At 36.4% G+C, this 24,835-nt stretch overlaps 1 protein-coding gene across 4 annotated transcripts in view; it reads right to left on the reverse strand.

The window, feature by feature from the left end:
* hydin (HYDIN axonemal central pair apparatus protein) overlaps positions 1–24,598 on the reverse strand; it is a 64,668-nt gene extending 40,070 nt beyond the window's left edge. For 2 of the 4 annotated variants that reach the window (XM_042744058.1, XM_042744056.1), the window contains exons 1-16: positions 24,118–24,598; positions 20,098–20,223; positions 19,458–19,577; positions 18,780–18,914; positions 17,215–17,414; positions 16,972–17,096; positions 9,216–9,417; positions 8,749–8,929; positions 7,073–7,172; positions 6,637–6,755; positions 4,694–4,917; positions 3,139–3,206; positions 2,795–3,030; positions 994–1,094; positions 786–921; positions 504–668 (exon numbers count right to left, since the gene is read on the reverse strand). In XM_042744058.1, coding sequence (XP_042599992.1) covers positions 504–668; positions 786–921; positions 994–1,094; positions 2,795–3,030; positions 3,139–3,206; positions 4,694–4,917; positions 6,637–6,755; positions 7,073–7,172; positions 8,749–8,929; positions 9,216–9,417; positions 16,972–17,096; positions 17,215–17,414; positions 18,780–18,914; positions 19,458–19,577; positions 20,098–20,223; positions 24,118–24,249 — 2,370 coding nt within the window. In that variant the 5' untranslated portion in view covers positions 24,250–24,598. Of the gene's footprint in view, positions 1–503; positions 669–776; positions 922–993; positions 1,095–2,794; positions 3,031–3,138; positions 3,207–4,693; positions 4,918–6,636; positions 6,756–7,072; positions 7,173–8,748; positions 8,930–9,215; positions 9,418–16,971; positions 17,097–17,214; positions 17,415–18,779; positions 18,915–19,457; positions 19,578–20,097; positions 20,224–24,117 lie in introns of all 4 variants that reach the window. The other 2 variants (XM_042744057.1, XM_042744055.1) reach the window with 1 other exon arrangement.
* Between the last annotated feature and the right edge of the window lie 237 nt (positions 24,599–24,835).

Here is a 24,835-nt window from a genome sequence, read left to right on the forward strand (position 1 = left end):
GCAAATAAATGCTGTTCTTTTGAACATTTAAAGAATCCATTCAAAAGAGTCCTGAAAAACAGTTTCCACACAAAATATTAAGCAGCACAACCATTTAACATTGATAATAAGAAGAAATGTTTCTTCAGCACCAAATTAGCATATTAGAATGATTTCTGGATAAAACAATAAGCCCAAGAAGCCGTGGCCTACAGTGATTATTCATAGAATATTTTACAACAGCAATTGTAAATTCATAATCAAACTATCTGTTTTATAAGATTCATGTGACACTGTAAACTGGAGTACTTGTTTCTCAGCTTTGCCATCACAGGAATAAATTACATTTAAAAAATCTTGATTTAGAAAACTAATTTTATATTTCACAATAGTATTGTTTTTACTGTTTTTTTGATCAAATAAATGCAGCCTTGGTGATCATAAAAGACTTTTGTCAAAAAAAAAATCTTATTGACTACAAACTTTTGAAAGTAAACACAAATATAATATGTGCATACACTCACCAACGGTGGGTCTTGGCGACCTAGTATAGCGATGTGAGCTGTTTCCTCCAGGCTGCCCACTGTCTTGGCCTGAAGAACTAATGGAATCTGTTTGGTGCTGTACGGCTGAATGACCCCTCGTGCATGAGGACTTGAATAAAGAAGAGCGGGGTTCTCCTCATATGGCTGCACAGAGAAACAGAAATGTGTCATTTGCATGAACATCAAAACACATCTCTAATTTATGATTAAGAACTTTGAAAGGCCTGCAATATAAAACACATTTACTCTTACAGAAATCACCTGAGGCAGAAGTCCATAGCAAGCAGGAAGATCAGTATCATTGATGAGCTCAACTGATTGCTCATAGGGACGACTCAGGAAACAGTCGTGGAACTGAAGAACCGGGTTCTTGAGGACCACATCTGGCACAACACATCTACAGGGAAACTCAGATATAAGTTTTGTGTATGTAAACCACTTCATTTCTTTATAAAACTATATATATTACCTAGCTTTGATTGGGAGAGCCAAAACTTCCTCTCCAACACTTTGAACATCCAGCACTAAAGCCATATTGTAGTCTTGCACCGTGTTGGAGCAAAAGGTTAACTGCAAAACAATTAAAGATTAATCGCACCCTAAACCCTCACGGTCTTCCTCTGAGTCCACACTTTCATGCAAAATGACACTTTAGCCCTATTCGGACGGGACTAGTTTCACAGGGGGTCGTTAGAGAAATCTGTGTTTCACAGACGTACTTGGTGATTTTAATCCCGTCCGAATCTGCCACGTCTGTCTTTTTCTCACACAACCTCTGTGATAATACCTACTGCTTTTCAGCAAACTCAGTGATCCTCTGAGAAAACTAATCCTGTCCGAATGCGAATGTCTGTGATTGCCAGTGATATTTTATTTCACAACATGTTTCCTTGTGTGTTTTGGCCAACGTGAATTACCGTAGATGCTCTTACCGTGCGCATGTTTGATATATTTGTTTCCGGGCAAAGAAATAATAATGATAAAAAATTTAAAATAATAAAATCAAGAGCCAGATCACGTAACTATTAATACAGGCTATTGTAATATGAGCATCAGGTAAGATTACTCACGTTCATTTATGCACTCAGTTACATAATGTTTTAATTACAGATGTACAGATTTTTGTGGAAATAATAGTTTTATTAGTATTATTTGATGATTAGAAAGAACAGCATGTAGAATTAGAATTAGAACTTTTTTGTAACAAAAGTCTTTACTGCCACTTTTTGAACAATTTAAAGCATCCATGCTGAAAGGTAGGGTCTAGCTAATATTCTTCATAAAATTTTATATCTCAGTCATCATATCATAAAACAAAACCACTTAACTATAATTCTTTAAATCACAATTAAAACACCTCTGAACAGATTTAACAGCTGCTTGTCTAAATTTAGTGCTTCACAAATCACTGTTATTCTAAACAGTTCAGATAGCAATATTCCTCTCCCTGCAGTGCTTTAAGTGTTCTGAAACCGCACATATGGGATCACAGACAACTGTCACTGAGAAATGTAACTGAGAAGAACAGCAACGTACTCTCCAGGAGCTATTCTTTTATTATGCTAACACGTCTGGGAGGCTGTCGGCCAGCTGCATAATGCATTTGAGAATATCCTCCCATTCCACTAATATGACTAACCACAAGCCCCTAATATGTATTCTTGTGCTGAGGCCTCATTAGAGCACGGTGAGCCACACTCGTGTCACAGAGTGGGAGAGGCACATTTGCACACTGACAGGAGACACCCACATTCACTGGAAGCACAAAGACAGGCGGACACATCCAACAGATTAGCCCTCCAAAGTGCTGACAGCTCCCATTGATGGGAAAAGACCACCACATGACAGGTACGCAAGGTACCTGGCAACCAGTGAAAGGAGTATGGGCGAGATAATCACAGCCCTAGAGAAAGCGAGTGAGAGAGAGGAATGGGCTACTATTCTCATTTATCACTTTTTCCAATATATTCCACCTCCCATTTTTCTATTAATGGAAAACAGAGGCCCTTTTTCAAAAGTCCAAGCTGTCTGAGGTTTAATAGGGATTAAAGGTCTTCTCTGAACGGGCGTTTAAAGCTGCACTTAGTTTTAAAGACCAAAGTTTCAGACTCTGGAGAGAATGTTGATGTTTGTGGCAGGGACAGGTCATAGGGATCGTCTCGTCGGCTCACTTCAGCTTTTGCATAGGGAAATTGATTCAAATCGCTTTGAGGTATTCAGTGAGATAACATGTTGACGGCTCAGCTTAGCATCAGAAAGACCAAAAATACCTGGATATCAATCTCAGCCATAGCGCGAACTGTGCCTGAGCTGGGTGATAAGATAAACTCTTTCAGTCTCCTTTCGGATTTGTCTCCCGGTCCCCATTCACTTCTATTCAGCTGAGCGACCTGGTCCGTGCTGGTAATGCTCGCCTGTCCCGTACCATCTCCGGGGATCCGCAGTCCAAAGCTCATGGGCACCACTGAAGTGTTGCTGAGGCGACATGTCAGCGTTTGCGGAAACCCTGGGTCAGTGAGAGAAGACTTCTTGATTATACAACTAATATGCAAAACAAGCATTAAATGCTTACATTGATCCTGACTGATGAAGCGAAGAGTGCAAGTTCATTTACCAAAGGACACATCCCCAAAGTTGAGCTCTGGGACACTGAAGTGGAATGTAGGCCCAATTAAACACCCCCTGCAACAGATGAAGGGATGCAGAAACTTTCAAAAACCTACTTGCCAAGAATGAAGACCATTGAAAATGTAGCACTGCAAGTAATTATACAAAACTAATAGGTTGCTGAGGTGAAGTCCAGTGGAACGAGGAATGAGTGCCATTGTTTTTTAAATGACAAGGCAGTCATTTGTAGTTTGTCAAGGTTGTTTTGGAATGTCTACATTCAGCACTTTCAGTGGTAATCCATCTTAATCAAGGGGGAAGTGGCTTGTGCTAGTTTGCTTGAAAGATTTCAGCAGAGCTCTGCTTCGTTCATTTAATTAAGTTTCAGCCTGTACAGATTCATTTAATCAGTCATAAGCTAATGATTAAAACAACAAAGAGTGAAGGAGAAACATTGGTGGTTTCGCTAATGGTCATAAGAGGCAACTGATTAAAGGAATGGATGTAAAATATGGGTCAGTCTTGCATCAGGCAAAGGATATCTTCATTGCACTAAAAAACAACTCTGGCTAAGCTTAAGCAGTACTTGGGCTGCATTTGAATATGCCGACTTTCCAGTGAAAAAAGTATGTAAAAATAGTAATATAGGTATGTCCAAAATCACAGTATTCATAGAACAGTATATGGAGGACCTAGAAGTTCAGGCTACATTCTGAAATGTGCATCCAATCGACACTTTACTCTCCCACGAGGCCAAAGGAGATTATTTGTAAATGGTATTGAAGCAATGCAACTGACACTTGTAGGTCACTTGACAAAGACAGCGAATAGTACATTTGGATTACATTCACACTACACACACTCATACCATACATAATATACTTTCTTTAACGGTCACAAAGTAACATAAAAAGGTTTTACTGTGATCTTTTAATAGTATGTTGCCTACCAGGGTGGAAAGTGTATGAATGCGATCTATCATATGTCACAGTCAGGTTTATGTTTTAAAACTGCAATTAGTACATAACGATGGAAAACAATGGGGACTGGCAGGAAATATTCTAGTGTTGTGGAAAATTTGCAATTTAAGACAAAAGAGGTTCATTTAACAGATACCAAGCAAGACATTTGACTTTCTCAAATGTTTAGATAATAATTCATTCATGACAGAATTTGATAAAGCGATAAAAACAAAAACAAGTGTCTTGTCTGATAAGATAATGATTAAAATGCCTAAAACTATATATATTTAAATATTTCCATCATACTGTGTACAGACAAACAAAACAAATCATCTAGGGAGCAATTTCATGTAGGTTTTAAATATGAATATGAATGGTTTTCCTCATGGACAGCAAAGGTAACACATTTAGAAATTACTAACAACCAAATACAAAATTAACTATTTTACTTTTAGAATGGAATATAAATAAATATTAATTAAAAGAAAATAAATATTAATTAGTCAAAAACAAAAAAATAATATTTGTCTTGGCCTTAACTATGAGCATTGATTAGGTCATGTTCATACAGTGGTTAAAGGGTTAATCCATGAGGTTTACCTGAAAGTGACAATTACAGGCTCAGGGTTTCCCACCACACTGAAGTGTAACTCCTCAGAGAAGACACCCAGTTTGTCAGAAGAGAAGTGGACCTCCATTGTTTGGCAGGCTCCGGGTGGGATCACGCCTTCAGAAGGGTTGAAGGAAAAGCAAAGACCCAACATGGTACTGGGCTTCACTAGTTTATATGCACCCTTTATCAGTCCCTTGTTAGTCAGAAGCAGCTAAGAGGAAGAGAAAATAGACAGAGATAACTAGGGATGTAACGATTAACCACGAGTCAGTTGAAAATCGATTAAAATATGTGACGATTCAAATCGGTTGAGATGCTAAACAAATCGCGATTCGATTAGGGGTAGGAGTTTATATGAATGCATGTCTGAGGGGAACTTATTGTCTTTAGAAAAATTAAGATGGTATTGTTTTCTTTTCATCTTGCCTCTGTATAATGCATATTAAAAGTTCATAAGTGCAGAGCTGCTTCGTTTACAGCAGAAACCAAGGAAACGCTTAAAGCGCCACCTGCAGAGAGTGAATCTGTGTCTCATTCAGCTCGTGCACTATTATATATGCAGATATTTTTATGTATAGTTTCACAAAACTGAAGTCAAACCATTCTGTTTTTGCTTCAAAATTTCGAAATTATACAATCTAATTTAAATTAAAAACTGCTCATGTTACATGTATGCAGCATCTTTGTTTGGATCATGATTAAAATGCAGTGGTTGCCTCTAATTTTAAATGGAAAGAGCACAGACAAAGCCTTATTTTATTTATATGAAGAGATTTATTTTATTTGTGTTATTTATTTGATTTGGGGCTTGTTTTAAAATGTAAATTTAGTTTTGTTATTTACATTTACATTCTATTTAAATTTTGTCATTTAGCTTTTATCCAAAGCGACTTACAAATGTGGACAATAGAAGCAATCAAAACCAACAAAAGAGCAATAATATGTAAGTGCTATATACTATATTATTATAGTTATATTTCAATTTCACAAAGAAATGTACAGTTTTTTGTCCAAGCAATAATAAAAGGACACATTTAATTCATAATTTGTCTTACATATAATTTTGTTTAAAAATAAAATAAAATTGTGAATTGAATTCAATCGAATCGTGAAATCAAAATTGTGAATCTAATCAAATCGTGAGTTGAGTGAATCGTTACATCCCTAGAGATAACACATTAGAAAGAGGGTCTGTATTTGCCTGCACAGACTTCCAATTGTTTCATTCTTTCACCAGTGGGATCAGTTTACGTTGTTTAATCATACACTTGGATACTACCTCAAAAAGAGGCCCACAGAGACAAATCAGATTCAAACAAACAATCCAAAACTTTCAGGAAAATTATATTATTGGGATCATGCAAGCTCAAATAACAAAAGGAATTGGAAAGCCACAATGTTTACATAATTGAGTGCATTCAAAGTGAGCCAAACACTGGTCTATTTCAAGACTCAGTAATAATAAGGGGCTTTTATTATTCAATTAAAACTGCCATTGAGTCCATGCTACACTTGGCAGATTGTCAGCAACATCCTGATTAAATCTGATGTGAGATCCTGCTTGCTATGGCTTCACAGCAAATCAATTTTTTGAAGGGTTCTTCTGTTACATCAATATTTTTTCTCCCACCACGGCTGCATGCTTTAGTCTGTGTAATGATTCGGAAGAGGTAACGCTAAGTGCTTTTGTCTTTTAGACTGTGCTGAAGGTTAGAAAGGGGACAATAACACTAATAAACTGCATTCAGCTGTAGCACTTACTTACTCCAATATAAAACATTTAATTAGTTAAGTTAAATGTCAGAATGGACACACTTTGCACCATTAGTGTCATGCAGCTGCTCAATTACTGATTAATAATGATTAAATACAGGATTTAGTGGAAATCTCAAATTTTTGTTTTTAGCAACATGGTTTTCTTCAGTTGTACCTTATAGCTCTGTTTTGAGCCAATGAAAATGTTTCCCACGTCTAGAAAGTCAAAGTTGAACTGCAGTTTTGGGCCTACACCCTCTGCCTGTATGCAGAGTGGCAACCGAGATTCACGACCTGTGTAAGCACAGAGCATTCAAATAAGAAAACAAAAAAGGACAGGTTAGCATAATGAAACAGGCTGTGAAATTTCACTGGCTACAATATCAACAGTCTGACTTTCTAGGTCAATACTAATCCAGGCAACCAGAATATTGTTAAGACCTTACTCAAGCATGCAAATAAATGCAAACCTGCAGATGGGCCTAAGCGCCACATGCAAATATACTAATGCATTGTTAGAAAACAATACAAGCATGCATGAGCATAGTTGTAACAACAAAAAGCAATTTATTTTAAGACGACATCTGTTATCATGACACTACTGTAAGTACCAGTGATTTCACAGTAAACAGTCTGTTGGTAGATCCTGGCTTCCTGTGGTTTGAAGACGATGTTCACCTCTGCAGTGCTGTTGGGCCAGATTTCTCCCTTCTGTAAACAAAGCAGTCAAATCAGCAGAGAGAACACATAATTGTACCTCAGTCACAACAAATTGATTTTGATTCATTTAAACATATGTTATTTGTTGTGTAACTGCAATGTAAAGCCTGTATTACTGTTTTTTTTTGCTGTAACCTTTAAAAGTTTTACAAAGTATTTTTTTAATGTCTTGGAAAGAAATCTCTTATGCTCACTAGGGCAGCATTAATCAAAAATGTAGTAATAACAGTAGTTTTTGTAAAATATTTTTACAATTTAAAATAACTTAATATTTCAATACATTTTAAATTTATATTTTAAAAATGAAATATAAAATCCTATTTTGTATCATTTCATTTTTATGGTTTAATAGTTTTAGTTTTTAGTAGTGTATCATTATGGGAGAAATTATGTGGAAAAAGTGACCAAAAACCTCCACATTGTGTCCACATACTGTCCCTGAGACAGTAAACACATACAATGGTGAAAACCTAACAGCCAGACCTGTGAACCCAAACTTCACAGGTAAAATCCCAGCAGGATATGCATCAATAAACTTGGGAGATATCGAGGTCTCCTATCACCACTGCGATCTTGAGCAAGCCACTTACAATTAAGGTGCTCCGTTGGGGTTGGCCTTCCAATTACATTGGATAAAAGTCTTTGCTAAATCACTAGTGAACAAACAGCATGTTGTGTCACCAGGCAATGCTTGACAGTGTTGGCGGAGCAGGTGCGATCAAGCTCTACTGCATGTAAACAGATGCTCACATCCAAGCAAAGGGGATACCAATCTGTTTTGTTTTGCATTGTCTCTGTATTTTCTTGCCTGCATAGTCCTGGTTTGAAAAAGCTGCATTTGCATGAGCAGACGAGGTGAGAGTGGATTACAATAAAAAAGAGCAGAGGAGAATGGGAATCATTTTCAGTTGTATCCATCCTATTACCTTTTTCTGTCTTAAATAAAATGCACATAAAAATAAAGGCAAATATATGCCTTTAAGAGGCTCAAAGTCATAGTGAGATGGCAGAATTAACACAGAGGACTTTTGGATGTGTCTTTTGAAGGTTATGTGATTGGCCATTTGGAAAAAAACAAAGTGCTGAGCTGGACTTCCTAGACACAGATCTGTCATAATCTGCTGGCACCATTGCATACATTCTGTAGCTACTGCAGATACACAACACAAAGACACAAAACCAATAAGATGACCAATAACTAGGTGCATAACCAATGCAGAATGCAGTACAAAGAAATAAAATCAGACGCAATAAAGTGTTATTATTAAAACTTAAAAACTACTCATTCAGAATCAGAAATACTATTTAGTTAAATACATCATATTTAACTCTCACCTACATAACAAACCCTTCTGGCTAATTAAAAACAAGCTCAGTATCTTTTAAATTGCTTGGCTGAGTGGAGTGATGTCTAAGTTTGGTTTCCACCATATGTTTAGGCATATGGTTATACGGTACGAGGACATCCTAAGTTTCAGATTTAATTGCTGGTTATGTAATATTGCATCGGGGAAACTCAAATCTAAAATACTAATGCATGTCATGTGTCTAGTTGTGAGCAACACACCAGGGGCCTCATGATGATGTCCTGGTCAGTCAAAGACAAAAGCTGCTGCTGAGTTTGCATGAGTCCCTCCTGGAGGGTATGGGAAAACAGTGAAAGACGAGCTCGCAAAGAAGGATCAGTGTTTTCTGTCAGAAACTGCTCCATTTCATCATCCTCATCTTGATGCAGCTCTAAAGAAAGCCTACAAAAGGGGAAAGAAAACAACAGAGAGAAAGAGAAAAATTGACAGAGACAAAGACAGACTGAAATGGGAATACATGCCTACACATTCATAATATTAAAAGAACAGTTAATTAAAAAAAAAAAAATTCTGTTATGATTCATAACCACAGAAAATGACTTTCACTTGTTTCTCAGTTTAAAAAAATGCACCTCAGAATTCCAAAGATTTCATATTTTCAAATGTGTACTTGGAAAACTCAAATTATTGCTAAGACTTAAAGCTGATAGAGGTCAACTAGTCAAACCTTAATTTGTCCCGTTCCTCTTCATGCTCAGTGGCAAAATTTTTCCACTGGTAATGCACAATAGAATCACTCTTGTTTATTATTGCCACTTTCTTGTAGCTAGCCAAGGAGATGTAGGTTTTCTCCACCATCACATTGTTCTTGTCCAATCCAACATTTATATCTGCAGACTCTCCATAGAGGCTGATCTGGATGTCTTCTCCTACAAAGAGTCATAAGGTTTACAGATACATCAAAGTAAAAGGTTTGTATATGAAGACAGTATACTGTTAACACAAGAATAACAGACACAACATCAACCAAAGAATGTGAATATACAACTCTTGAGTATTGATGGTCATTCTCATGAAACTATCTATTAAATTTCTCCTTTAAAAATATATTTTGTGCCAACCCAGTTACATATGTACAAAACAGGGCAAACTGGCTTGAGACCGCAATCCCCTAAAAGCACCAATGGCAGTGGAACATTCTGCAAGTAATCTACTGACAATGTGCAAATTAAAGAACACAGATCCAGCCAGCTCATTTCCATAATGCTCAACACAATCTACCAAGAGAAGCGCAAATGAGCAACCCTGCAGCCACGTCAAGTGCAAAATGTGTTAAGGCATGCTTTATTGGGTCGTTAAATAATGGTGCAAATACCTGTAAACTGACTACCACAAATGTTAGTAAATTACGTTGCACGATTCATTTAAATACTCTAAACCTATAAATTTTGTGAATGAAAGGGAAACTCCTACGAATGCATATGCAATAAAATCCGCTGCAACAAACATGAAACTGGCCAATAAAATGTTATGGGGTGGACTGTTCTAACATTGAAAGCAAAAAACTTAACTAGCAAATATCATTTCATATTACCACATTATTTGAAATAAAAAATAATATTTCATTTAACTTAACGAGGCCAATGAAGGTTAAATGATGTAGCAAAAAAAAAGACTTGATGGCCATTTAATCAATTGACAGTCAAAAAAATTATTAAATCTGCATGTCTGTATAGACATTAAAAGCATGACATTTTAGCTAAAATGTATAATTTATAAAATGACATGTTTTGCATTACAGACTAAACAGAGATATATCTATAAAATAATGCAGTATTCTGTTTTGTTATGCAGAATGAGTAGTAAAACATGAGGACACAAATGGGGTACCAATGGAACAGTTTTCTAAGAATAATACCCTTGGAGAAGGTATACACTTGTGAAAGAGTGAATAATAGAATAATATAAATATAGAATAATATAATAATAGAAGTCCCCATTAACTCTCCAGCAAGCATAAAGTTTTACAATTAGCCAATTATATGACTGGAGTTGCGATTGTTTTAGTCACCATAGTGGTGGTGCTAAATGTAAACAAATTGAAGTGTGTGTTCTTTGTTTGTTACCATGGTGGTGCTGTTGTGCTGCAATGACTGTGAACCTGAAGGTCCATCAGGATAAGAGCTCCCCAGTGAAAAGAAATCACATGACATCACCAAAAACCAATCAGCAGCAAACACAAGTAAAATTCAAAACATGAGTTTAAATCAGAAGTGCAGCTGACTTGCATAGATTTACCTTCATTTTTATTTGTTTTACTAGTTTGGCTAAATTCAAAGCAGGCGCTTCATGCTTAGTGGACTATCACAACCCTGCCTTGTCCATGATGTCAGCGCACTTACTCGTGTACCCACACAAAGCAAAAAAAAAAAAAAAAAAAACATTCAAATATGAACAGCAATCATTTTCACTATAAAATGATATATACCAGGTAAACATTGATCTTGGGCAATAAATCTTCTTCTGCTCTGGATATATAGCATTTGGAATATGTAATATGATTGTGCTGACTGACGAACACAGATCTGGGGAGGAGGGGTGCAAATATATGAGACAATTCCTCAAGTAAACAAAGCCAAAGCAAAGTGATGGAAATTGTAGAGAAACATATTTCAGCTGCTACATTTATTGGTTGTCTTAGCACGCTTCAATGCCCAAACGTCACAAGAGCATGCACTATTTCACTTGACACATTACATGCATGCATGTATGAGCATATTTGTTCACACCTATGTTTTTGTGTGTGCGTATATGTACACCATTTACAACTCTTGCACACATTCTAGAGAGAATACTTTTATTTTTCTCAGCATAGATCTCTCTCTGAAGACTCTATTCTGCAGGGGCCATAGCTCTTGGACACAAACAGACAGGTCACCAGAGGCATTTCAGATTGTTAAGGCATAACCCACACCCCTTCATCCCATCCCATCGAGACTTTCATGGTATCAGGTGTTCTGCACATAATTAACCCCTAACCTGTTTGTCTTTTTTGTACACTGAGGTCTTCAAAATACATTGTCTTCATTGCACACTGATCCAGTACACTGCCTAATGAGGCTGCTATGGATGCTGGGAAAACAACAACTTATGCAAAAGTAAAGCAAATATGTTGATAAATAAGGATATATCACTATCATATTGGTTATTGGACAATATTAGTTTTATCAGCATTGGGCGATACTGCATGCTGAAATTAGATATTTAATTGCAATGCCCATTTACCCCATTTTTACATTCAGATTACCTTTGCCAGCATCTAACACTCACCTAATCATTAAAAACACTAATAACTGAACAACACTGCGTAGCCACAGACTGGTCAGAGTGCCCATGGTGACCCCTGTCCACTGCCAAAAGCACCTACAATGGGCACATGAACCTCAGGACTGGTCTGGACCATGAAGCAATGGAAGAAGGCTACCTGTTCTGATGAGTCATGTTTTCTTTCAGATCAGGTTGATAGCTAGGTACATGTGCATCATTTACCTGAAGAAAAGATGGCAGCAGGATGTACTATGGGACGAAGGCAAGCCAAAAGAGGTGATGCTCTGGACAGTGTTCTGCTGGGAACCTTGGGTCTTGGCATTCATGTGAATGTTACTTGGACTTGTACCACCTATGTAATGATGGTTGCAGACCACGTACACCCCTTCATGGATAATGCTCCCTGCCACACTGCAAAAATGGTTCAGGAATGGTTTGAGAACATGACAAAGAGTTTAAATTGTTGCCTTGGCCTCCACATTCCCCAGATCTCAATCTGGCAGAGCATCTATCTAATGGATGTGCTGGACCAACAAATTCAATCCATGGATGCCTCAACCTTCTGGACTTAAAGGATCTGTGGCTAATGTCTTGGTGCCAGATACCACAAGTCTTGTGGAGTTCAGAGCTACTTTGGCAGAACAAGGGGGCCTACACAATATTAGGCAGGTGGTTTGGTTGATCAGTGTATTTTATCTAAATTACCTTTGCCATCAGTTATTGCTCACTTAATCTTTAAAAACACTAATAAATTATTAACACTGTTAAAAAATATTATCACAATGCATCATAGCAAATAATTTGTCAAACAATATCCAAAGGCAAAACGTTTTATCAAATACAAACAGCAAAAAGTGATGTTCTTAAGGTTAAACCACAGAAAATAACAACAGTGTCTTGCAAAATGTAGACAATATGTAATACTATGCTTTTACCAAATGTTTTCCTGTGCTGTTTAGTAAAAACTAATGAGTGCGTGAGTAAGAAGAAACTAAAGCCCGGAGCATTTTCTCTTTAGTGGCTACTCCACATATGCAAGCATGTGTCCTACCAGAAGTACTGCAGTTACTCCATGCACATTTTAAACAAGCCATTGTAACTGCAGCAGCACATATGAAGTACCAGAAGTATTTGCATTTATGCTTAAGTTTGGAAAGAGACGAAAGAAGCTGTATGGGAAAAAATAAAGGCTTTATGAAAGGAAAATACAGACAGAGAGTGTGCAAGAAAGATAGACAGGCAGAGAGAGAAAAAAAATTATCAATAAGATCCTGAAGATGATACAGGTAGAAGGCAGGTTGTGCCCTGTGGTTTCTTTCTTTTCTTAGCTCCATCCCAGTTTCACCCTTTCATCCTCTCTCCACTGATTAATTCGCCATAGATATCACTTTTCACAAATGAGCCAGAGACATTTAACCTCTGTCTCTATGCATGAAGCTTTAAGGGGCGGGGGGAAAATTGTATCTTTGATGGGACACTGCATCTGCCAGCCGGCTGAGGGATTGTGGGAGCTGTTCAGAAGAGAGGGGAGGGGAGAAGAATGGGAAATGAGGAAAGCTTTCATAGTGCTGCAGAGTGTGTGCGTATGTGTGATGTCTTCATCAGCTCACTCGTAAGTGCACTCTAAAAAGCCTGTCGAGATAAGGGAATTCTCCTTGAGGAGGAAAGCAGTCTACTTATATAATCAAGTAGACTATAGGATACACATTTGGCCCTCCAGACGAAAGAAATATAAATCTGAGATGACCAAAACATACAATAGAAAACAGTGATTTCTTTTTGGACGTCTTGAGTAACAACATGCATTCCTACAACAATTAACCTATGCCAAACATTAATTAGACTACACTGAACAAAATATGCATAAATAAAAGAAAAACAATTATCCTAACAACAGCAACTGATTCTTCAGCCTTTCTGAGAAAGTTGTTAGCATGCATTCTTACAACAGCACAAAGCATTTTAGTGATTCGTTCAGTGTACAGCAGTAATTATCTTATTTATTTCCGTGACATGTTTTGTATGCATTGTGTTATGCTGTTTGAGCAGACGACAGACTATTGAAAAGGGGAGGAAAGGAGAGAGATTGATATACTATAAACAGAATGGAAAAGGCAACCCGTGACCCGTGTTTTGCTTTGGTGTACCATGTTTTCATTCGCAAATATAATGCTGTTTTCTTTTCATTAGCTCTCCTCACCGCGATGTTGCCATTTAAACAGACCTAGATGCTTACAGCTCCCTCTGCATCTCTTGTCTCTGAATGCCACAGTAATGAGATTGTGTTTCTATATGTACGCCGTTAATAGCAAACAAGCCACGGGTAATGTGCTGCACTGCAATTTGTAATGGAAATATAAGAAATGAGATACATGCTGTAGCACAAAATAAACTTCTTCTCATACTGAAGTTCCATGCATGCATTCCCTATTTACAGCCAGAAATGTCTGATTGGGAGGGATATCCTTTGAAGAATCTCAAGCGTCCCTTAAAAGGAAATAGCGTTCACTGTATAAGAAAGAGTCACACTGAGTGTGAACTAGTGTGTAGAATCCCCTCTACCCTACTGCTGCAGCTGCTTCCCGGGGCTTTTTGGCTCTTTATGCATATTTTAGAGTCAATGGGCAAACTCTGCAGCCTGGATAAGGCAGATGATACGAAGCAAAACAGCTGGGAAGCATTTAAAAATATAGGACAGATTAAGTAACTCATCCTTGCCTGTGTTGCTTAGAGAAGATAGTGTCTCTACTCACTTCCAGCTATTGGTAATTAAACACATTATGGTTTCAGAGGGACTACATGGGCTTCAGTTACTCTTCAGCTTTGTAGTCCATTATTCATGGACAGTCAAAACAGTGCAGTTAAAGGCACAGCCCCAGATTGCACCATCACAGGATACACACACATTCACACAGACAATAATTCATGCACACACTCGCATGTCAGTTTAAACACACCCTCTTACTCATCATAGAGGAAGCATCGTCATAGATTACGGACTTGAATTTTGGCCAAAAGTGCCTTAATGACGAATTTCTTTATTACAAACACAGCTTTTCGCTTCACAAGATGTTTTATCAGCTGTTTGAACTCTCATTCTGACGGCACCCATCCACTGCACAGGATCCATTGATAAGCAAGTGATGTAATTCTAAATTCCTCAAAATCTGTTCTGATGAATAAACAACCTGAGGGGGTGAGTAAATTTTCAGGAAATGTTCATTTTTAGGGTGAACTATTTCACATAAACATAACACCTTCAGCGCAGAACAGTGCAGGGTTAGTGTTTTCCCTATATACTGTGCATAGAGAGCACCTTTAGAGACTTGAGACAGGTCTGTGTGCTTCTCTGAGAGGCAAGTGGGACTGCAGGGAGATGTTTCTGCCAACCCCAGGACAAAACCAATGAAGACATGCTCCAAAGCAGCTTCACATTAAACATAAATGAGGAGGAGACAGGAACAGGCGCTAAATTAAAAATGATACTCCCCTGATGGGCGCAAAATAGTATTTTTAGAGCAGAGCGCATATTAAAATGTTAATGCCAATGGCCTTCAGCAGACCTGTGTGTTTATTCAGTGAGACAGGCAGAGCACCTGCAAAAACCACACACACACACAAACCCAAACCACATGCTCAATTATATGTTGAAATATACACACAGACAATAATTCATGCACACACTGGCATTTCAGTTTAAACACACCCTCTTACTCATGCGCATTAACCTTATTTAAATATTTCTTTGCTCCATCTTGCCTATGAATAATGTCTATCTGCCTACCACTGATTCAGATAAATCAGTGATTCAGCATTAAGATAAAAGGCACAATATGTAAGATTTTTTTATTAAAATATCCAAAAACCACTAGAACAGTGTTATATATTTTGCTGACTTGTGTACTTACATTTAGGGATGCATGATAAATATCGGCACGATTTAATGCGCATCTCGTCAGTAAAGATTTACTGCTGATTACAGAACCGGCTTTACTGACAAGATGCACATTAAATATAGTGCCGATATTTATCGTGCATCCCTACTTACATTATCCCAAATGTTTCGAAGAATGTTTAAATCCAGAGAAATAAGCAATTTTAACTAGTGACACGGACCGGGTCCATAGTGTCATTGTGTCACCTGCCAATGATGTCATAACCCCTCGATTTCCAGTTTTGCTTTGTAAAAAACATATGGAAACACCAAAGATGCTTAAATATGTTATGCATTTGTGCTGTTGATTTTATCACTATTTTACTGATGTCCTTGCTACGTTTCTGTGACTTGATCGTGGTAGTTCCCTTGCTGTCTATGGAGCGTTAGAGAGGTCTCAGATTTTAACAAAAATATCTTAATTTGTGTTTTGAAGATGAACGAAGGTCTTACGGGTTTGGAATGACATGGTGAGTAATTAATGACAGAATTTTCTTTTTTGCGTGAACTATCGCTTTAACTTGTGATATGTCAAATTATACAGAAATTACTGTCATCATATGCAGCAATGAATGTCAAATCATATGGACATTCATAAACATGCGACTCAGAAGCAGAAAGTGTTTTTTTTAACATCTAAAATTATTTTTTTATATAGATTTCAAAATGTTATTTATTTTTGTGATGGCAAAACTTAATTTTTAGCAGCAAATGCTCCAGAAAACATGATACACTTTTTTCAGGATTCTTCGAAGAATAGAAAATTCAAAAGAACATTTTAAAGATCAATTTCTTTTAAAACATCTTACTGACCAAACTTTTGAACAGTGGTGTATTTTCTGGCATGAAAACAGAATCCAAAATTAAATTATTTTAGTAGTGGAACCTGTGCATAAGTATTATTTATGACGTTAACTAGGCACCCACATTATTATTATTATTATTAATCTCCATTATTGTATGTACAGTGTATGTCTGGTTAGTGAAAAGTAAAGAGCATATTTGTATATTAAAACTATTCTTAGTAGATTGGAAATTATAAATCCTTGGAAAATATAAAGATAAACTGACATTAACAGTGAAGGTTAGTAATAAGATAATTTACACTTGCTGGTGATTGCATGTGGAAATCAGTACCTGTGTCACAGTGACATACAGCAGTGTTGCAGAGGAGGAGTTTGTGGGAAGAGCAGATTGTGGTGATGTAATTAGCAGTAAATACCTGAATGGTAGTGCAGCAGCAAAACCTGGATGTGATCCCCTGTGGTTTTAGGCAAGAACTCAACGGTAACTTGCATGCTTTGACCAACATCAAGAGTTCCTATGGATGGTTCTACGGAAAATGGGCTGTGGGGAACACATACACCATTTATAAATGCAATCTTAAAAAGCAAGTGTTATTTACAGATCAAAATGATCTGTACAGCACAATGTCCAAAAATCTGCACTGACATGCCTCTCTTACCTACACGTGCTGAGCTGGAATTTAGCCTCACTATTTCCTATGTTCCGCACAAGCAGTGTTCTCTGGGACAAGCACTTAACTGGACAACCTTGGAAATGCAGACTATCTGGGAAGTCCAAGATGGCACGGGGCCCAATTGCACGAATAGGAACTTCAAACTTCTCACGTTCAGTCACACAGATGAGTCTGTGGATGTAATCCTACAATTACAAGCATCTGAATGTCAGTGGTAATACACAGAGTAACATACAGTCACCCTCATGTCGTTCCAACCCTGTAAGACCTTTGTTCATCTTTGGAACACAAATTAAGATATTTTCTGATGAAATCCGAGAGCTTTCTGACCTTGCATAGACAGCAACGAAACTGACACGTTCAAGGCCCCGAAAAGTAGTAAAGAAATCATTAAAATAGTCCATGTGACATCAGTGGTTCAACCGTAATGTTATGAAGCTACGAGAATACTTTTTGTGCACAAAGAAAACAAAAATAACAAATTTATTCCACAATTTCTTCTCTTCCGTGTCAGTCTTACAAGAGTACCACAATGCATGCATGTGGTGCTGCTGACGCAGGGCTGTGTTGTGTTACGTGAAAGGAATAAGAATCTGACACGGAAAAGAGGAAATTGTTGAATAAGTTTGCTATTTTTGTTTTCTTTGCTCACAGAAAGTATTCTCGTAGCTTCATAACATTATGATGTCACATGGACTATTTTAACGATAGCGATAATGATATTTTAACAATCCTTATTACCTTTCTGGACCTTGAACTTATCAGTTGTGTTGCTGTCTATGGAGGGTCAGAAAGCTTTCAGATTTTATCAAAAATATCTTAATTTATGTTTTGAAGATGAACGAAGTTCCTACGGGTTTGGAACGACATGAGGGTGAAGTAATTAATGACAGAATTTTTATTTTGGGGTGAACTATCCGTTTAAAACAAACCTAAATATAATATGGTACTGTACCTCTAGTACATATGGTATGCTTAATCAATTAATCAATCCTAATTTAAATAAACCCCAGAATTTGGGAATTGCTGCACTGAAGAATTAATCCATAAACCTCTGTATGCAAAACCTGACAGAGAATACAAGCAAGAAAGGAAATAATACTGTCTTTCTCAGACTAGGTCACCATAGATCTATTGAATTGACTCTATTTGAATTAATGCATGAAGAAATCTCCATTAATGTTTTGCCAAACCAAAACAGATTAGCAGGCCACCTCACAGACTGCAAAAGAGTATCTAATGGACAAATGAGTGGCCATGGTGGACAAGCCTCTTGTGTCCTCTACTTACCAAAGTACTTTCACTGATTTCTAAAAGATACGTTAAACATTAAAATGAGACTTGACTTTGAGATTTATTTGCAATATTGTGTTGTAGAGACAGAATTACAGACATCACTGTGTGACAGTTTTTGCATAACTTTTTCTTGGTTATTCATGGAAATACATGCAATGGGCTCATGAGTACAATGACAATGATTATATAATGTATAACCAATTAAATAGTAGGTGTCAACTGCAGTTGTTGCTTATTGAAATTATAAACTTTACCTTGTTCTCCTGTGGAGTGAATAGAATGGTGAATGTAGATGCCATGCCTGGGGCCACTTTCTTACTAGCATCTAGTGGGCTGACCACTTTAAAATAAAGTGAGTCATCTTCAGTTATCTTTACCAGTCGAGGAACCTGCAATGGTTATAAACATATCTTTGTCAAGCCATTGTTCATTACACATGAAAATGAACAAAATAATGTCTGTCTTAAAGGAATAGTGCAAGCTGTTGAATGGTGTGAATCAGAATGGCATGAACTACAAGCTTCAAATATAGGTAAACAAAATCATATACTGTATCCTCCAGGTCAGGTTAGACAGAGGTACAAAAAAGAGGATTTGCATAGACAATTAAATTTAAACCAATTGCATCTCTATTTTGTGGACAGGTGAATTGGTTTATGTGTATAAAGGTTTTCATGAATCCTGGTAATTGCAAAATGTCCAGGACTTGATTTGCGGTGGAATGCAAAACGCTTGTGCTAACAATCAGTCAAATAAATCTACTTTCAGTTAATTTCCATCCTTTGCACTGGAAGTTTATAATAAAGCAAATACAAGTATAAAGACAAGTGCACCCAAATGTAGTAAATATATATATATATTTTTTTAATACATTCATTGTGTAATTGTGCAACAAACTGACTGTATAATCTCCTCAGAAGGATAAAAGTTACCTTGTCACTGTTCCGTAGCTCTAAGGGCACCTTGTATGTCTTAAATGGTGAGTAGTTCTGAAACACAATCTCAGACGGATATGGCTGAAACATGGCCTGGTCCAAATCTAATGAGGAAAACTGTATTAAAAAAAAAATAAAATAAAAAAAAGTCAAAGCCAAAGTCACACTTTTAGATAATATCTGATGAAATGTTTAAATATAAAATGTTAAATATGGCTCAACAAATGGCTTTTGCATTCAAATGTAAACTTTATTATGAAAAAAAACAAAACATAAAAACATCTATGAATTGTGTTGTGTGAAAAAAAATTGGGATGCAGCACACCCAGGGTTGTGTTGAGGCAGAACATACAGCTTTCGTTATTGAGAAGATTTTCACATACAGTACAATTACATCCATCACATCCAGTCTGACTCACATTAGGTCAATATAGTACAATATACATACTGTAAACAGCTACAGTTACTATACTATACCTATTAAAAGCCATTAGTGTCTCCCCAGAGAGAGTCTGTGATGATGACTTTAATTAACTTTGAAAATGTTGCTACTAAGATACTTGGAACCAGTGATGAAGAAGAACACACTAAATAATTAAGCTCTTGTGCTGAGCATTGTAAAATGCTGATATTTTACCTTGTGATGTGTGGTCTCACTCATATCTAAGAGCTCCAGGATACGGGGCGGATGCATCTCGTAAGTGTTTAATAATCGTTCTTCTGTAGTCTGGCACATTTCTCGAGCATATACAGATGGAATCAGCTGCAAAGACATATGCAGTCTGTTATGAGAGCATTTATCCACTATGTAAAAATATTTTCCTATATTCTGCATAAATCTATATTGCATATATTATTCTCAGAAAAATGCTTATTATGAAAAGTACTATATAAATAAATTAAACTGAAGGGACTTGATAAACTTTGCATGTCTTTTGGCTTAAGCAGGGCTCTCAAACCCTGCTCCTGGAGAGCTACAATTCGGCAGATTTCAGCTCCAACCCCAATCAACACACCTCAACCAGTTAATCAAGGTGTTCAGGATTACTTGATAATTACAGGCAGGCAGAGGTGTTGACAAAATAGAGCAAAATCAGGAAACAGTGTTATAGCAATGTAAGTCACTTAATATTTCTTGTTTATTGAATTGTTGTTTTAAATCAATATCATATTGCAAACTCCTTTAAAGGTGCAGTGTGTAAATTTTAGCGGCATTTAGCGGTGAGGTTGCGAATTGCAACCAACGGCTCAGTCCCCCACTCACCCCTCCCTTAAGAGAAGCTTCGGTGGCCGGTGTTCTGTCGATTTGTCCTACGCTGTCAGATTTTCCTACCTCCCATTAAAACAGTGGGTAGTACAATTTGACAACGAAAAATGCTGCCGATAAAATTATGGTTTATTAACATCTACACATACCATAACCCTAAACCTACCCTCACAGTAATGCAAATACAGTAATTATGTGTTATATTCACCGTTGAAGCAATAAGGGATACATTTACAGCAAACCAGCAATAAATAATTTTTTCTACGTATTAGATTGTGTTTTATAAAAGTCTATACCTACCCCAACCCTAAACCTACCCTTACAGTAATGCAAATACATTAAATATAGTTGTTTATCATGAGAAAAAGGACGCGATATTGCTGTGCGCATGCGCAGTTAACCCTGGTAGGAAAATCTGACGGGTAGGATAAAATGTCAGGACACCGGCACAGGTAAAGATGTCATCGGTAAAGACAGCAGAGAGCTATGAGATTTCTTTACCAAGGTAGATCAAGGAATTATATTTACTCAATTATTAAAAAAATCGATGGCATTGCGAATGTTAATGTAGTTGTTCATCATTGTGTCAATGTTTTATTCGCAAGAACAACAAAGTGACGAAACGCACTCTGTAGAGCAGTTTGTCCATTTAGGGCTAATGTAGAAACATGGTGACGACTTCCATGTATGTAGATATAAATAGCTCAATCTAAGGTAATAAAAACATAACAGTTCATTAAGTAAGGTATTTATACACCTCTGAAAACATAGTTTTGTATTTTATATTGCATTTCTGTAAATAGATTGTTGTACACATTACACCTTTAATAATCAATAAAAGCAGCCACTCTCCATAATTCATTGTGATTCATAGCATTCTAATGCAGTTATTAATGAAGTTATTAGAAAGAGAGCGAGAGAGACAGAGACACACAGAGAAAGAGAAAGAAAGAGAGCGAGAGAGAGAGAGAGAGAGAGAGAGAGAGAGAGAGAGAGAGCTTGTGTGAATTAGGCTAATGTTGCTTCTGTGCGTCCCTCAACAGTGTTCTGCAGCAGCATCTCTAAACAGCGCTGTTATTACCTCGCTAGTGAGAAATGTCATGAGTATTTACTTTTGGAAAATCGTCTGTTGTGTTGATGTTTTTGTTAGTCCTGTGTGCTGTATAGGTACTGTATGCTAATTTCCGTTATTACAGCTAACTATGCGAAGTGATATGGAACTGTAATGCAGTCAAGAGAGCTGACTGGAACTACGTTCACCGTGCGTTGAACGTTCGTCAGCCAATCAGATTCAAGCATTCAACGGCCCCGTAGTGTATATATACACACATATTATATATATATATATATATATATATATATATATATATATATATATATATATATATATATATATGTATATATACATATATATATTTCATCAACGAAAATAGTTCAAAACAAAGTCACAGCTGATCCGTTGCGCATCTCCAAGCAAACACAGCTGTTTCATTTATGAATAAATCTGCGTTTTTGAACAAATCTAGTGAGTCAATGATTTAAGAGAGTCACTTGCTTCGATCCTAAATGAATCAGCCGTTTGAATAAATCGACTGAATGAATAATTCAGTGACAAAGACAGTTTCAGTTTCATTTTATAAATTTCAAGTATAAATTGAGTCATTTAAATCGTTTAATACTTCTGTATTCAAAACTTTATATTTAAAACATTAATCTCATAACAATGTTATTATGAAATGCATTAATGCCACCTCTGAGTCTTGTCAAAAAGTTTGTAATGCCACATTTGTGCTCTTCTGTGCCATGGAAAGATGAATTGTTGATGCTGATTTCATTTAACTAGTAACTTATTCTTCCTGATTGTATGTTATTATTGTAATTGAATTTATTTTTTCGTAAAACTTTTTGCTAAAAGTTTGTCTAAATTTTTTGGCACAAAAGATGGCACGCATTTAATAAAGTTAAAGGCATTACAAAGTTTTTTTTTTTTTTTTTACATTTTTTTAAAACCTTTAAGGAGTCAAATATCGCTTATAACAGGAAGGTTAATTTCTGTCATTGAGCAGAAGGTGTTCCTAATTATTTTTAAGTGCTCCTGAAAAGAAATGTAAGCATAGAAACTTTAAGAATGCAATGTTGCCTTTTAAAAACTAATTGCAAACATTTATGCAAAGTGTAAACTATTAAATATAACCTACAAATCATGCAATACTGTACCACTAAATAATAAGCATGTGGAGGGCTTAGCTAAACAGGCCAATTAGAGTCAATTACTAATCATTCAGATTTTTTATTAAATCATTCTTTCATTTCATCGGACTATTTAGCTGCTGTTATTGATTATATTTGGAAGTCTACCGGAAGTTAAGTTAGGGCCACAAAAGCGCTCATGCGCAGTAACATTTGTTTATGTTGTTGCCGTTGAAACCGTCCATAACATGTGCAAATTCACACACAACGTATCTTTAATTAGGCCAGAATTGCAGGTGCCTTAATATCCAAGAAGGTTTAACATGAAATGTTTAATGATATAAGAGATTATAAAGGGTTTTATAATTAAATACATACAAAAGGTCATCTGGCCATTTCTACCACTGTGTGCGTGTGTGTGTGTGTGTGTGTGTGTATATATATATATATTAGGGCTGTCAAATGATTAATCACGATTAATCACATCCAAAATAAAAGTTTTGTTTACATAATATATGTGTGTATACTGTGTATATTTATTATGTATATATAAATACACACACATGCATGTATATATTTAAGAAGAATATGTTATGTTTATATATTAAATATATTTATATATAATATAAAATATAAGAATATAAATATATAAATCTATATACATGTAAATATTTTCTAAATATATAATTTATGTGTGTGTATTTATATATACATAATAAATATACCCTGTACACATACATATATTATGTAAACAAAACTTTTATTTTTTTTTTTTTTTTTTTTTTTTTTTGATCAAATAAATGTAGTATATATGTATATATATATATATATATGTGTGTGTGTGTGTGTGTGTATATATATATATATATATATATATATGTGTGTGTGTGTGTGTTGTGTGTGTGTGTGTGTGTGTGTGTGTGTGTGTGTGTGTGTGTGTGTGTGTTTGTGTGTGTGTGTATGTATATCTTAGTTGCCCCAACCCCCAAATGTCCTTAGAACAGTAAGTCTGTGTGTTTATGTAAACTGTAACGTTAGTTTAATTAATTACTAATGGTTAGTGCTCCGTTTGGAGGCGGAGATTTAAGTTAATGATAAGGGTAAGCTGGTGCTTTAAAATTACAATTTTAAGACATAGATATAGATATAGATATAGATATAGATATAGATATAGATATAGATATAGATCGAAACGCTCACCTCAGAATTTGCTTCCCGTTTTACCAGTTTGGGATTTCGGGGTGCCACCACTTTTGTTTTGAATCCTGCTGGCATCTTCTCGCGTGAACTTCGGAGGTTTGAGTGAGAAGCTTGGACATTCGAGGCTGGCATTTTGAAACAAACTGACTCACGTCTGTGTAAAAATGAAATTTGATGCTAATTACATAAATGTCTACTTTTTTCGCGTGACTGACGATGACAAGCGAGAAATGTTTAACAGAGAAGAAGGTGGCTAGTCGCCGTTCGCACGCTAGGACGCTTCATTGGTAATGTTGTGTTTATCCGAAACACAACACGTTTAAAATTGATGTTTATAAAATAACCACACGGCTACATTATGAGCTAAGTGTCAGAACAATAAAATTAATAAAGATTTTTCAATTCCAGCCCTTTTCTTGTGAAGGCTCTTCCTCAAGCGCACATTTCTCAGCTTTGAGCGTGGTGGTTACCATGACAGCGGTCGCCATGGCACCGAGACGCTGAACGTTCTCAGTAAACAGCACATTGATTGGTCTGCGTGTACAAAGACGCCCTGTGATTCGCTGAAAGTTTAGTAGGTGAGTGCATCTGTACCATAGCAACTTAAACCACAAACAAACTGTACCTTTCCCTTGATTACAATCTCAAAGAACAGTAAAGAGGAGACTGTACAAGACACCATAATCTTATGGCAGGAAACGATGGCAGAATAAACATA

This window comes from Cyprinus carpio, chromosome B18 (genome assembly GCF_018340385.1).
Source record: "Cyprinus carpio isolate SPL01 chromosome B18, ASM1834038v1, whole genome shotgun sequence".
In the NCBI taxonomy this organism is placed as follows: domain Eukaryota; kingdom Metazoa; phylum Chordata; class Actinopteri; order Cypriniformes; family Cyprinidae; genus Cyprinus; species Cyprinus carpio.